This window comes from Lontra canadensis, unplaced genomic scaffold, assembly GCF_010015895.1.
Source record: "Lontra canadensis isolate GAN:19392208 unplaced genomic scaffold, GSC_riverotter_1.0 scaffold218, whole genome shotgun sequence".
NCBI classification, from domain to species: Eukaryota; Metazoa; Chordata; class Mammalia; order Carnivora; family Mustelidae; genus Lontra; species Lontra canadensis.
The window spans coordinates 300,232-312,523 of NW_022631212.1; the positions used below are offsets into that span (position 1 = coordinate 300,232).

The 12,292-nt window shown below is 60.0% G+C and overlaps 1 protein-coding gene across 9 annotated transcripts in view; it reads left to right on the forward strand.

Moving 5' to 3' along the window:
- The first annotated feature begins 204 nt into the window (after positions 1–204).
- Positions 205–12,292, forward strand: part of HDAC5 (histone deacetylase 5) — a 36,752-nt gene continuing 24,664 nt past the window's right edge. For 4 of the 9 annotated variants that reach the window (XM_032849069.1, XM_032849071.1, XM_032849072.1 and 1 more), the window contains exons 1-2: positions 210–352; positions 5,801–6,010. In XM_032849069.1, the coding sequence (XP_032704960.1) occupies positions 5,989–6,010 (22 nt within the window). In that variant the 5' untranslated portion in view covers positions 210–352; positions 5,801–5,988. Of the gene's footprint in view, positions 353–5,800; positions 6,011–11,680; positions 11,841–12,292 lie in introns of all 9 variants that reach the window. The other 5 variants (XM_032849074.1, XM_032849075.1, XM_032849076.1 and 2 more) reach the window with 4 other exon arrangements.

Genomic DNA, 12,292 nt, shown 5'->3' on the forward strand with positions numbered 1-12,292 from the left:
ACCCCCTCCCCAGCCCTGCCCTTCGATGAGTGCCGGCCCTTTAAGAAGCTGTCACGGTGGCGCTGCTGGCCCCGCCCGGCGGGGAGGGCCGAGAGGGAGGGGAGGAGTTGGTGGTAGCTGAAGCTGGGGCGGGCGGGGAAAGGGGCGGGGGGGGGGGTCTGGGTCTATTTTTAGCTCTGGGTCGGGTCACGTGACGGGAGTGACGTCTCCGAATGTTGTTGTTGGTGGCGGCGGCGAGCGGAGCCGGAGGAGCCGCCGCAAAGATGGAGGAGCCGTCGAGGAGGCGCTGCCGCTGCTGCCGCCGCCGCTGCTGCCGCCGCCGCCCGCGAAGCCGGAGCTCGAGCCGCAGGGGGTGAGCGCGCCGCACCGGCCCAGATCCCATCTCCCCCGGGTCCCCGCGACGCGAGGCGGCGCCCCCTCCTCCTGCCGTCGCTGCCCGCGGGCTCCCCGCGCGCGCGCGCGCCCGCGCCCCCCTTGCTTCCTCCCGGCGCCCGGTGCCAGCCGGCGCCCCCCGAGAGCATCGCCAGCCCGGGAGCCGGGCCTCGGAGTATTGCGCGCGCCCCTCCACGCCCCTCCCGTGCAGGGGCGCGTTCCCTGCAGGTGAGGGAGGGGCCCGCCTTCCCGCGACCCGCACCCTCAAACGGCCCGGAGCCAGGCGGGGTCTGCCTGATTTGCCCCTTCCCGGGCCGCGCGTGGTGCGTTGCAGAGCGATCTGAGCCCTGTACCCGGATTCTGTGCAGACCCCTCTTCGCTGGACACTCCTTTCTTGGTACTCTGAGGTGAGGGGCGCTGCCCACCCCACAGCGCTTCCACCCAGACCTAAGAACGCATCCTTGATTTTGTGTCCTTGACTTCTGAGGAGGGGGCCTGCGGGCCCACCTTACTTCTCTTTCCCATTATTCTCACCCCTTCCCCGGTGAGGCGTTATTGCGTTTGCTCCCGCCCTCTTCTCTGTCTGACACCCTGGAGCTAGGGAGAGGTGAAAGCTCCCCTCCTTCCTGTCTGAGGTGGATGCCCCCCATTTTTAATCCTGGGTCCGTGTCTCATAAAGGCAGGGACACTGCTAGTGCCTTTCAACTTGAAGGAGGCTGCTTCCCTACCCCGCCCTTCTCTGTGGCGGGGGGTGGGGGGTGGGGGGTGGGGGGTGGGGCGGGAGCGGGAGAGGGGGTGATGAACGCTGGCTGGGCGATAAGTAATTAATTTGGGAGTCTGGTTGTTGGGGGGGAGGGAGAAGTGGGGAAGGTGGGGGTGCCCCATTTGGGGGAAGAGGTGACCACCTGATGCCCCCACTGTTGGCCTTCTGAAACGACCTGTGTCCCCAAGAGGAAGGGTGGCAGCTGCAGTTACTTTTGAGGGGGTGCTCAAGAGACCCACCACTCCTGACGGTGACCACTGTGCTTCTGGGACCTGGAATTCGTTTTGGTGATTGGGGGTGATGATGGTGATGATTGGGGTCACCTGGGAGGGGAGGAAGGTGCCAGATGGGAGGAACAAAAGAAGGCAGAGGTTGGGAGATCCAGGAGTCTTGGCCAGAGGTGCTCCTGACTGGACTGCCCTGCAGGACTGGAGGGGGGGGGGGGGGGGGGGGCTGGGTCCTGCCCTGGGCCGGTTTGGGTTCAGAGGACAGAGGTAGAGAGGGTTCTTGATCCGAGTTCCAGGCACCAGGGTCCCTGAGATGAGGGGGGTAAGTTGAGAGGCTGGGCTGGGCTGGGTTGGTGGGTGAGCCATGTTGGGGGCTGCTCCCTTCTTCATTCCAGTCTTCTTTCCTTCCTCTCCCTCCTAAACACAAAGCTTGGACAATTGTAGTTTGCCCCTGCCCCTTTTGAATCCTCTCTTTGCTGTGTCTCCCCTTGGAGTTAAATCTGACCTGTTTTGACAGGGCAGGTAGGGGTCTTTCTGAGTTAGAGGGGTGGGCCCCCAGTATCCCCACTCTGTCTGGTATGCGTGCCCGGGATCAGAGAGACACGTACCAGGTGCAAGTTACTTGGGGGCAAGGCTGGAGGACATGTTTTCCCTGTGCCAGCCTTCCCTTCCTCCCCAGTATATCCTCGGGAGTAGCTGGGCCGAGTAATGGGGGTGTGTGTGGGGGTATCACATGCCCCACCCACTCCAAGTAGCTGCAGAAACAAAGGTTTGCTTTTCCTTCCCTAGGGGTGGCATCCTAGCCCAGTGTTTGGAAATGGGGCCTGGGGATGGGGGTGGGGGGTATAGTTTGTGTTTCTCCATAAGGGGGAGGAGGATCAGCTTTCGGAGCTTGGGGGGAGTGCAGTCGGTGCCGAAGTACCAGCTGCTCTTTAATAATTAATTCTTCCTACTCACATCCCTTTGAGGAGGGATGTCTGGAACACAGAATCGGGCTCAGCCAGCCTGCTAGAGGACGCACTCCTGGGGCGGGGGGGGGGGGGGGAGACTGCGAGGGGGGGCGGTTCTTGGCATTTTTGGAGCACTGTCGCTTGCTCATGAATGAAAACCTGATGCAGCCCATGAGGGGGCCTATTGTAGTCGACTTTGGCTAATTAAACTTTCTCTGCCTTTCTTTTCCCCTACCCCACCTCACCCCAGCCCCCGCCCCAGCCCTTTTTTGAATGGGGACCCTGTCTGGTAGTGCTGGGGAGGGGGTATGGGTCTGCCTGAGGTTTTAGGGCAAACAGACCCGGTCTTTGCCCTCTGCCTCCACCTCCTCCCTCCCTCCCCTCTCATTCCCCCCTCCCCTTTTTTTTCTAGAAATAGCAGCCTCCTCCATCTGGCTTGTGCAGATGCCTGGAGCTGCGTCTGAGCAGACAAACAGAAATGGGCCGATTGCAAAAATGAATTTGTCAGCCTGGTGCCTTTTTTCCTTTCCTGTTCTCTCCCCATTCCCTTAGTTTGGGGCCTGGACATCCAAGTCAGCACCCCCTCCTGGCTCTGATAATCCTGGGCTACTGGTGGCCCCGCCTGGGGGAGGTACCAGGTGGTGGAAGCTCTAGGGCTGGGAAAGTGATCTGTTCTGGTCCCAGGCAGGAGGGGTTGAGATGAGAGGTCTTTTGTGCCTTGGGATGGGATGTGTGGGTTTGCACCTCTCTGATGAGGTCTTTGTAACAGATCTCCGATTCTGGGCAATCTCAGTTCCCAGGGTTTGGTTCAGATGGCTCCCCAGGCCATCTGTGACCTGGGGAGGGGACCCCAGGCTGCAGTGCTCAGGGCTGGGGAGAAAGCTGCCTGGTGGTGCTGGAGTCCAGGTTCCAGAGAGGCCCTTGGAGGGACATCTGACTCCCCAGGAATGCTGAGGGAGTTTTTCAGGGACAGATACCTGCGGGGCAGCGCTGTGAACTTGTGGCCTTTGGGTCCTTAGGCTGCTGCATGTCTCCCTTACTTGTCTGCCCTTCTCCTCCCACTTTCTGCCAGAGTTTTTATTACTCATGAATGGGGTGGGGGTGGGGGGGGTTGCCCTGCCCCCACCCCGTGTCTAGCCATGAGCTTGTAGGAGGAGATGTACCCTGTTTCCTTCATTCCGTGCCATCGTATCTGGAGGTCTGGCCACAAGAGCTGATGGGATGGGGACTGGGCTCTGGGGGGTCTGCCTGCTTAGGAGTCATGGAAGCCAGGCTGCTCAATGGTTTGGCATCTACGTGTGCTGTCATCCAGCAGTGACACGGCCCTTGGCCCCTGAGTGCCACTGAGACCCTCCTATAATTGTAGGCAACAGCGAAATTTTTGCAGCAGAGTAGGCACCAGATAACCAGGTTTAACCATCCCCCTGTCCTTTTCCCCCTTCATGCCCCGCCCCAGACAAGAATCTGTACCTGTCCTGATCAGGCAGTGAACTCTGTTTTGTCTCCCAGAGAGGCCCCTGTTCATTCAGGAGGCCTGATAGAGGTGTTGGGAGACACCCTGTGCTGTGGGGCCAATGGGGCCCAGGGGTCCTGCTGTGTCCTACAGAGCGGGGAGGAGCATGGCCTAATTGAATCCCGAGCCAAATGGAGTTCTAGGAGCCCCTCCCTTCCTCCTCTCTGTGGGGGGTGGTGAAGATGATGGAGGGGGCGGTCAGAGTTGATGTTAACTTCCATTTTTGTACCATTGAGACTCTGCCCCTTCTCAGCGCCCTGCTGTGGAGGCGCCTTTCACTAAGGAGATGGGCTGGGCCACTAAGGCTGCTGGGAATCGTGGGAATTTCTGAACGTGTGTTCCCCAGCCCACGGGAAAGGGTGTGAGCAGGAATGGGCGCCAGCCCTGGGGTGGGCACGGGCTGAGCCGCCTGCCCACGCGGGCCCTGCCAGGGCACCGACAGCCCCACCTGCCACATTCCTGAGCTTGGCCTGAGCCCCGCGCAGCCTCTTTTTTCCTTGCCCCATACCTGTGCCTGCCGGGGAGCAATTCAGCCCCTTCTCTGCCTCCTCCTAACTGCCTATCTGAGTGCGCCTTTCTCTGCTACAGAGGCCCAGCCTTGTGGGTGAAAGCAGAGGGCAGCTGGCCTAGGAAGGCTTGGTCTTCCGCACATGCGCACACACGTGTGTGTGTGTGTGTGTGTGTGTGTGTGTGTGCCTGTGTCCCAGCCATGCCTGACTCCCTAGCTACTGGCTCCCAATGGACCGCACTCCTGGGAATCCTTGATGAGAATGCAAGGCTTAACAATAGTGAATCCCGCCGGGAGGTGGGGCTTTTGGGGGTGGGGGGGAGAGCTGATTGCCCCTCCCCAGCTGGGGGAGCGGAGTCTGGGCTTACACGTCTCCTTTCAGCCTCACTGGATCACTCCTGCTACCTCACTTTATCACTGGGTTTTGGAGGGCCTCCCTTCATCTGGAAGAGAATGAATGAGGTCATGTCTGGGGTGGTGGACGGGCCGTCCAGGGATGGGCCCAGGTGGGTTCAGGCATAGCGTCTGAGGCTGGAAGGCTAACCATGGGGCCAGAGAGAGGCGAGGAGCTGGAGGAGTGGGACAGGTTGGCAAACTCACGGTCCTGTAATACTGGGATATCCCCCACTACTGTACTGGTCTGGGCAGATACACCGTTGACACCTTTGTACAAACTGGGAAAAGGTGTCCTTTATTCTGGGTGGTCTCAGCCTGGATGACCCATGGCTTGGCAGGTAAAGCCAAGGCTGGTGTTCAGACCTCCTTGCACAGGGCACTGTCTTCCCGACACATGCAAAGCCCTGGGCTTGGGCCCTGGACCCCAGTCCGGGGAGTGCTGGATGTGGGCTGCGTGTCTCTGCCTTTCCAAATTCCTGGAAATGGCATGGGTTATGGGTAGAAGAGAGGCAGTTACCTTCCTCCCTGCACTCGATGTTGAATGGGGGAAACCAAGACAGAAGCCTATCACAATTCCTGAGCTGGGTGGCATGGGGCTTAGGGAGGAAGGAGAAAGTGGCACTCTGCCTGAGGGTCCCCACCCAGGCAGCTGGGGCTGGGAGAGTAGTGTCTCCCTTACCTTCTTCCTGGGACTCCAGCCCCGCATCTTCCCACTGCCACAGACAAGAGTTCAAATCTCCCTGCGCTATTCTCCTTTCGTGGACACCCAGTCCCATGTCAGGCACCCAAGAGGGTCTGTAAGGTCTTCCCACCTGGCAGTGGACACTGTCACCTGAAAAGGATTTTGGGTGTGGCTCCTGTAGCCATTTCCCTTTCCTTGAGTGCTGGCAGCCTCAGAGTTAAGAGAAGAAGCCAGGGTCTGGCCAGTGCTGCTGCTTTCCGCTGCCCCCCAGCCTGGGACAGGTGTCCCTCTTCTCTTCCCCAAGTGTAACCCAACAAGCCCTGAGGTCTCCTTCAACTCTTTCAGATTCCCGAGCTGGGGACCTCTAATCCTGCTCCATCTCTCCCTAGGGATGCCGTTCTGAGTGCCTGACTGCCTCACCCCGAAGGATGGCCTCTGATGGGCAGTAGAGGCCAGCAGCCCCGGGCTCCTGTCCCGTCCGTCTGTCTGTTATCGTCTGTCTCTCTTGACATCACCGCAGCTCCACCCCTTCCCATCCCAGCCCCCAACGCCAGCTTCCTGTGGGCCCAGAGCCGGCATGAACTCTCCCACCGAGTCGGGTAAGAGCTGGGAGGCCAGAGAAGGGCACCCTGGGGTGGTTTTGGCTTCAGGGGGCTGGGTGAGTTTCTAGCCCAGGCCAGCTGACCATCGGGGTCTGAGCTGTGAGGGAACGAGGGGGTCAGGACTGGAGAAGCATTTCCAGAAAAGGAACGAGGCAAACCTGAAGTGACTGACCTGAGGAATAGAGCTGGAAACATGGGCTGACAGTCCAGCCTGGCCCTGGGAGGACACGGGTCCAATTCGGTCCCCATGCCTGCCGTCTCGTCGCGGGGGCCTGCTGTTCCGGTTCTGCCCGGCCCCGTTTGCCACTACAGGCAGGCCTGAGAGGGGATATGTGTCCCTGAATGTCTCTGGGCCAGCCGGGGATGATGTTGGAAGGTTTCCTACAATAGCTGAATGCAGCTTCCTTTTTGTGGTGCTTCTTATCCCGGTGGAGTTTCTCTCCGTTCCATGCTTTTTTCTTAGGGGAGGGTTTGCAGGGCCTTTGGCCTCGGCCTTTGCTGGGGTGTGTGGTACTGGGATGGGGGGGTGCGATGTCACGTTGATGGAGGAGTCTTGGCTCTCTCCTTTGAATCTGGGTGGACTACTCCTTCTCTTCTTGGGCACCGGACTGGGGTCCCCAGACTTGGATCTGGGGACTTTGACTCTGTGATGTCCTGTTCCCCTCTGTTCCTAGGAGGCTGCCTCGTGCTGCCAGAAATAGTCCATGGGTGGGACTCCAGGCGGCTTTATGTATGGGTGGGTCTGGGTGTATGCCCGTGAGGATGTGTCCAAGTGGCCTGAGCTGGACCCTCAGGAGTTTCCCAGGAGGGTCATGGGTCAGTGTGGTCAGGGTAATAACTGCCTTCTCTCCCTGGCTGTCTCCTTCTGCACAGTCTTAGAGGGCCAGAGTCTGTCTTGTTGCGCTTCAACCCCCCACGGCCCAGCCTAAACCCCCACGTCTCTTTCCGGAGGGGTAGAGGAATATTTCCCTTTCTTTTAGGGATAAGAGAACTAGGACCTGGAGATGGAAACCCATTTGCAGGATGGAAGTGGCATCGGCAGGGATGGGGGGTGCGAATCCAGGCTGCCTCCCATCTCATTGCTTCTCAGCAGTTTGCTGGACCTGATGCTCTCTCTTGGGGGGACCTGATGTGGCAGAGGTCCTGACAAGGCTCCTGGAAGTTCCAGTAGACTCAGGGAGCTGGGAGTTGGTGAGATTGTTTGGCTTCTTGCCATTTGTTTTGGTCAAGGTTATGCCCCCTCCCCTTTGTCTCTCCGGCATGACATCCTCAGGACACGGCTGCAGGTAGCATAGCATGTCAGCTGGTGAGGGCTGGGCCCTCAAGACTCCCCAGGTCAGCTTTGCCCAGGGAACCCCCTCCTGCGGTGTGTGCAGTTCCCCCCCACCCCGCCTCTGTCCTTGCCTTCATTCAACCTGGAGGGGCTGTGGCTAGGAGTTAGACACGGAGAGGTGCTGGGGGACTCCAGGGCTGGGGGGGATGGGTGGTCAAGCTCTGACCTCCTTCTCCCTCCTCTGAGGCTGGGCTGGCCAAGGGAAGGGAAAGGCTTGGTGGGTTCTCCCCAGTCCCTGGCCCCTCTCCTGGACACCAGTGGCTTGTTTCCTCTAAGCTTCTGTGCTGATCTATCTAGGGCCACTTACATTTACACTGAGCCTGGGTCAGACCGTGGGCTAAGGGAACAGAAACTGCCCAGAGGCATCTGATGATGGCTTGGGAAGGACATTTCCCAGCTTTGGGATTTTATTCCCTGAACAGTGAAAGGCTACGACAATCTACCTTGGCTAGATGAGGCCACTGGGTTGCCTTTCCAGATGCTGGTGCTCCAAGTTCCTCTTGCAGCCACTTTGGCCAGGGCTGGTGAGAGTATGGTGGTAGATGGAAGGGGGGGGTCCACCTGTGGCTCAGGAGCCTGCGCCCCCCAACAGTGGGGCTTATAGATAGAGCTGGTCTCACCTCCTGGCTGGCTTTCCAGCTCCCCCCAGCAGGGGGAGATGCTGTCTTCTCGTGTTTGGGAAGGAGGGCGAGGAGGAGGGGGCCAGATAGCGGGAACTGCATTTTAGGCCCGCAGAGAGGCCTGGGGGCTGGGATCCTTGCTTGGGGGCAAACCCCGGAGGCTCTTCCCGTCCAGTTTCCCTGGGGCTCTGGGGCTGCCTCTCCTTGTGGAGGGAAAGCTGCTCTGGGCCGGGGAGGCTCCACACAGCTCTCCTTTTTGAGGGGCCCAGCACTTGCTATTCCCAGAGCTCAGAGTGGCATCTGGGGTGGGGCTGCCGGTGCCCGGCACCTGGCACCAGCCTGCGGTCCATGTGCCTTTGGACACCACAGAAGGAAGATGAAACCATAGCCGGGCAGATGGGTTTTGACTTCACTATGGATACGCTGACAGGAGCCCCAGGAAGAGCACGGGGCCCTGGGGTTGGGGGAGAGGTGGGAGCGATGAGAAAGGGTCGTCCCCAGGACCTGGCTGCCCTGGCCAGGACCACCTCGCCACGTGCCCTCTCCTGCATCCCTGAGACTCGCTCCCCTAACCTCAGGCCACAGAACAGCGTCCTTCCCTGGCTCTCTCCAGTTCTCTCAGTGTGGGAGCTTTCCGGCTGGCAAGTGCCTGAGTATCCCCAACACGCCCAACCTGGAGCTCAGCCTGCGGGGAAACAGAAGAAAAATAGAAGATGGTCCATCCCTGCCCCCCTAGCAAACGAGTCAGTGAGAGAGCAGGTCCCGGGTGAGGGGCGGCAGGCGGGGAGGGAAGTGTACTTCTGGGGCTCCCCCCTCCTCCCCAGGGAGTGGGAGCTGACTGACTTACCTCTGGGCTGGGCTGCACGCCAGCATTTGACCTGATTTGCCTCTTTTGCAGTCTTGGGAGTACAGGCGGAGGCCATTGATGGGGCTGCCTCTGCTTCCCTGAGGAGGCTGCTCCCCGGTGTCTGGCTTCTCCTCAGGCCAAAGGGGGCTCAAGGAGGGAGGCTTTCTTTCTTTTTCTGGAACTGGTAATTTCTGCTCCCCTTCGTGGGATTGAAGGACAGACAGAACCTGCCCCCTGTCGGGGCTTAGACTGGAGGAGCTGGCGTGGGCCCTGGGCCCTGGGAGCTAGGCCTGCTCTGATCTCTGCCCTGTCCTCTGTGCCATTGCCCAGGAAGGAGGGCAAGAGCAAGGGCCCCTGTGGGATCCAGTTTGGCTGGCGACAGGGCCCCAGGAGGCGGTGGCCAGGTTCCGTAGCCCCAGTGTGGGAGGGGAGACAAGCTTCATGACAACACCGGCCTGCCCAGCACCTCCCAGCACGCTCCACACTTTCTCTCCTTCCCTTTCCCAGGAAGGAGGGAGAGAAAGTGGCTGCCCCCTCTGGGTGACCAGAGAAACTGGGGCATGGGTGTGGGGTGGAGCCAGGAACCTCGGCGTCCTGCCTCCCAGCCTCAGGCTCAGGCTCTGCCTCCGAGCCCCTGGGGATGGCAGGCAGCCAGCCCTGAGGAGGAGAAAGTGGGTCAGTGCGGGCGTGGGCCAGGGGGTCTGGGAAGTGGACTCCTGGCATCCCATCTCTGCTTAGGTGCCCCCTGGTGCACCTGTGCTCCCTGCAGATTGGGATCTGCTCCGCCCTCCTCTTCCCGCTTCATCAGTCGAAAGTCCCATCAAAGACTCAGATGGGATAGTCAGAGGCAGGGTCAGCCCTAAGGGGATGTGAAAGAGGCCAAAGTAGGTGTTCACGTTTTTCCGGGACTGGGTTTCAGACGACAGGGTTCAGCCAGCACCTGGCACAGAACCTGGCACCTGGCAGCTCCTGGGCGGTGCCAACGGGCTCCAGCATGATGGGCCTCCAAGGGCAGGAGAAAACTGGAGGGCAGGCAGGCCTGATGGCTCCGGGGCCCTGGGACAGCCGGCACCCCCTGCTCTACCCAGGGCGCACCTGAGCCAGCCCTTGGATTTGCAATGGGCACGAAGAAGACTTGCTTTCTTCTGTTAGGTCAGGGCCTTCCCCCAACCTTTTGTACCCAGGAAATGGGAGTCTAGAAGAGCTCAAGAAGCCAGCTTTGGGCTCTTCCCCTCCTCTACCTTTAGAGGGTTAGGAGGCCCGAGGCCAGCCTCTAGGAAGGGAATGAGGTCATTGTGGCCTGGAGGGGGTGGTGCTCGCTCCCAGTGGAGCCCACGCACCCTGTGCTTGGTGGGTGCTCTGGAAGATTTGTGGGATGACCCTTGGGAGAGCTGGGTGGCTTGGGACGGAGAAGATGAATGAACCGCAGAGAGAGAGGCTATAAAGCAGGAAGGATTGAGGTTAGACATTAAGAGGACCTTGTATCACTTGAATCTCAGAGGAAAAGAAGACACTTGTCCCCACCCCAGTCTTGTCTCTAATTCCCCTGGAGGATTATCTGGCTGTCTGGCACTTTGCTTCCCACCTCGTGCTGTTACCGGAAGTCCTGACAGTGCTGGGACCTGCCCTGAGCCCCAGGCTCTGACCACCTCTGGGTGCCCAATCCCCTGGGTGCTCCTGTCTTCCCTTAGCAGGGAGTTCTTTTCCCTTGGGTTTTTGGCTGCTCCGGGTTCGGCGGGGGGGGGCCCGCTTTTCAGTCACTGTAACTGATGACTTCTCCTCCAGAACAGGGCTCCCCTACCATACTCTCATGTGCCTGGGGCAGGCAGAGAGAGCCGGGACAGGGCTAGCCAGCCCTTCTGGTTGCTCCCAGCGTGGGTGGGTGGAGTCCTGAGCTGGGAGGGGCTGCTGCCTCCGGCCTTCTGGGGCTGTCTTGAGTCTGCTGCCCATCACCCCATTGGGGGGACCTTGGTCTTCCCTTCTCTTCCTCTTCAGAGAGTCTGGTCGGCCAGGATGAGGTTGGAGCGGAAGGTTATGAATGAGGTCCCCAGGCCTACCCCTGGGGTGTCTCTCAACTCCAAACCCCCACGGGGAGCTCTGCTCCATCACCATTTTTCTAGAGTCTACCGTGGCAGAGAAGCTGAGGCTCTGGATCTTTGTTCAGGTCCTGTTTCCCATCCCCCACCTCAGTGTATATCTTACCATAGAATATCGGCTAGTCCAGGGCCTGGGAAAGTCCACTTCCGCCACCTCCCTTGTCGCCGTGCTCCCCTCACCTGCGCCTTTGCCGTCGTCCTCTCTGCCTGGCTGGAGCCGGCTGGGAAGATGGGCCGCGGGCGCCATGGCTACTCTGTCCTTGGTTGGCCAGCTCCTCCAGGGCTCCCGACAGAAGGGTGAGGTCATCCAGTCCAGGGAGAGGACAGGTGTCCCTGGCTCCATGCCTGGAGTCAGGGGCAAGGAGGGGCCAGGAGGGGGCTCTAAAATAGCAACTCTGACATCAGGAAGGGGGGAGGGGGACCCAGACCCAGGAATAACCAGGCTATTAAAAGGCTCCAGTGAGGTCAGGGGGCCAAGTGGGATCTCTGTACCAGTGGGAGGCACAACCTGAGGAGGAGGGACGAGCCAGCAGTGGGCAGGGTAGGCGGGCATCACCAGTCCTTGTGGGTCCCTAACCCGAGGTCCCATCAGGGCCCCAGGAGCATGGGCTGCTGTGCCAGGGCTGGAGCTGGGAGGGAAGGGCTGGCTTTTATCAGCTTCCTAAGTTCTTAGAGGGGCTCCAGCCTCATGCCTGTGTCTCCTGGGGTGCTGGGGGTCTTCGTACCTGTTCATGGAAACCCTGGGGCTGCTTCATGTGTTCCTTTGTGTAGGAGGCAGTGGGCTGTGGTGGTTAGCACTCAGACTGGAGCCTCAGACATCCCGGCCTTACCATTTAAGCAGCTGTATGACCTAGAGTGAGTGACTGCATCTCTCTGCCTCAGTTTCCCCACCTGCACCTATCTCCTGAGGTCATCGTGCTGAGTAAACGAGGTGACGTATGTGCTGTTGCTAGCGTCGCCCCTGGTACGTTGCCAGGGAGGAGCTGTGTGTGCTCCCACAGTGGGCAGGTGCTCCCCGGTCCCCTTCCATGGTGAGGGCCAAGGCCTATCCGGGAAGGCTGCCTCTGCTCCCTGGATGGCAGCTGTGCAGCCCCTGGAAGTGACACCCTTCCAGGGGTAGGGGTAGGAGGGAGCTGCCATTCAGCTGCTGCCCAGGGGTCTCCCTTCTGTCTGAGTGGGTGGGGAGGTACCCTCCAGCTCTTGAGGGAGGACAGAAATCAATTCCCATCTGGCTGGTAGGAGGGCTCCAGGGAAGATGTAAGGGTAGGGCAAGTGGCCCTGTCTGCCACCCTCTCCCAGACCCTTCTGGTTTCTTTACCTGCTCTGATGGCGAGAGGGAATGTGGAGATTGAATCTGGCGTTTGGGTCTCCGGCCCCTCGCCC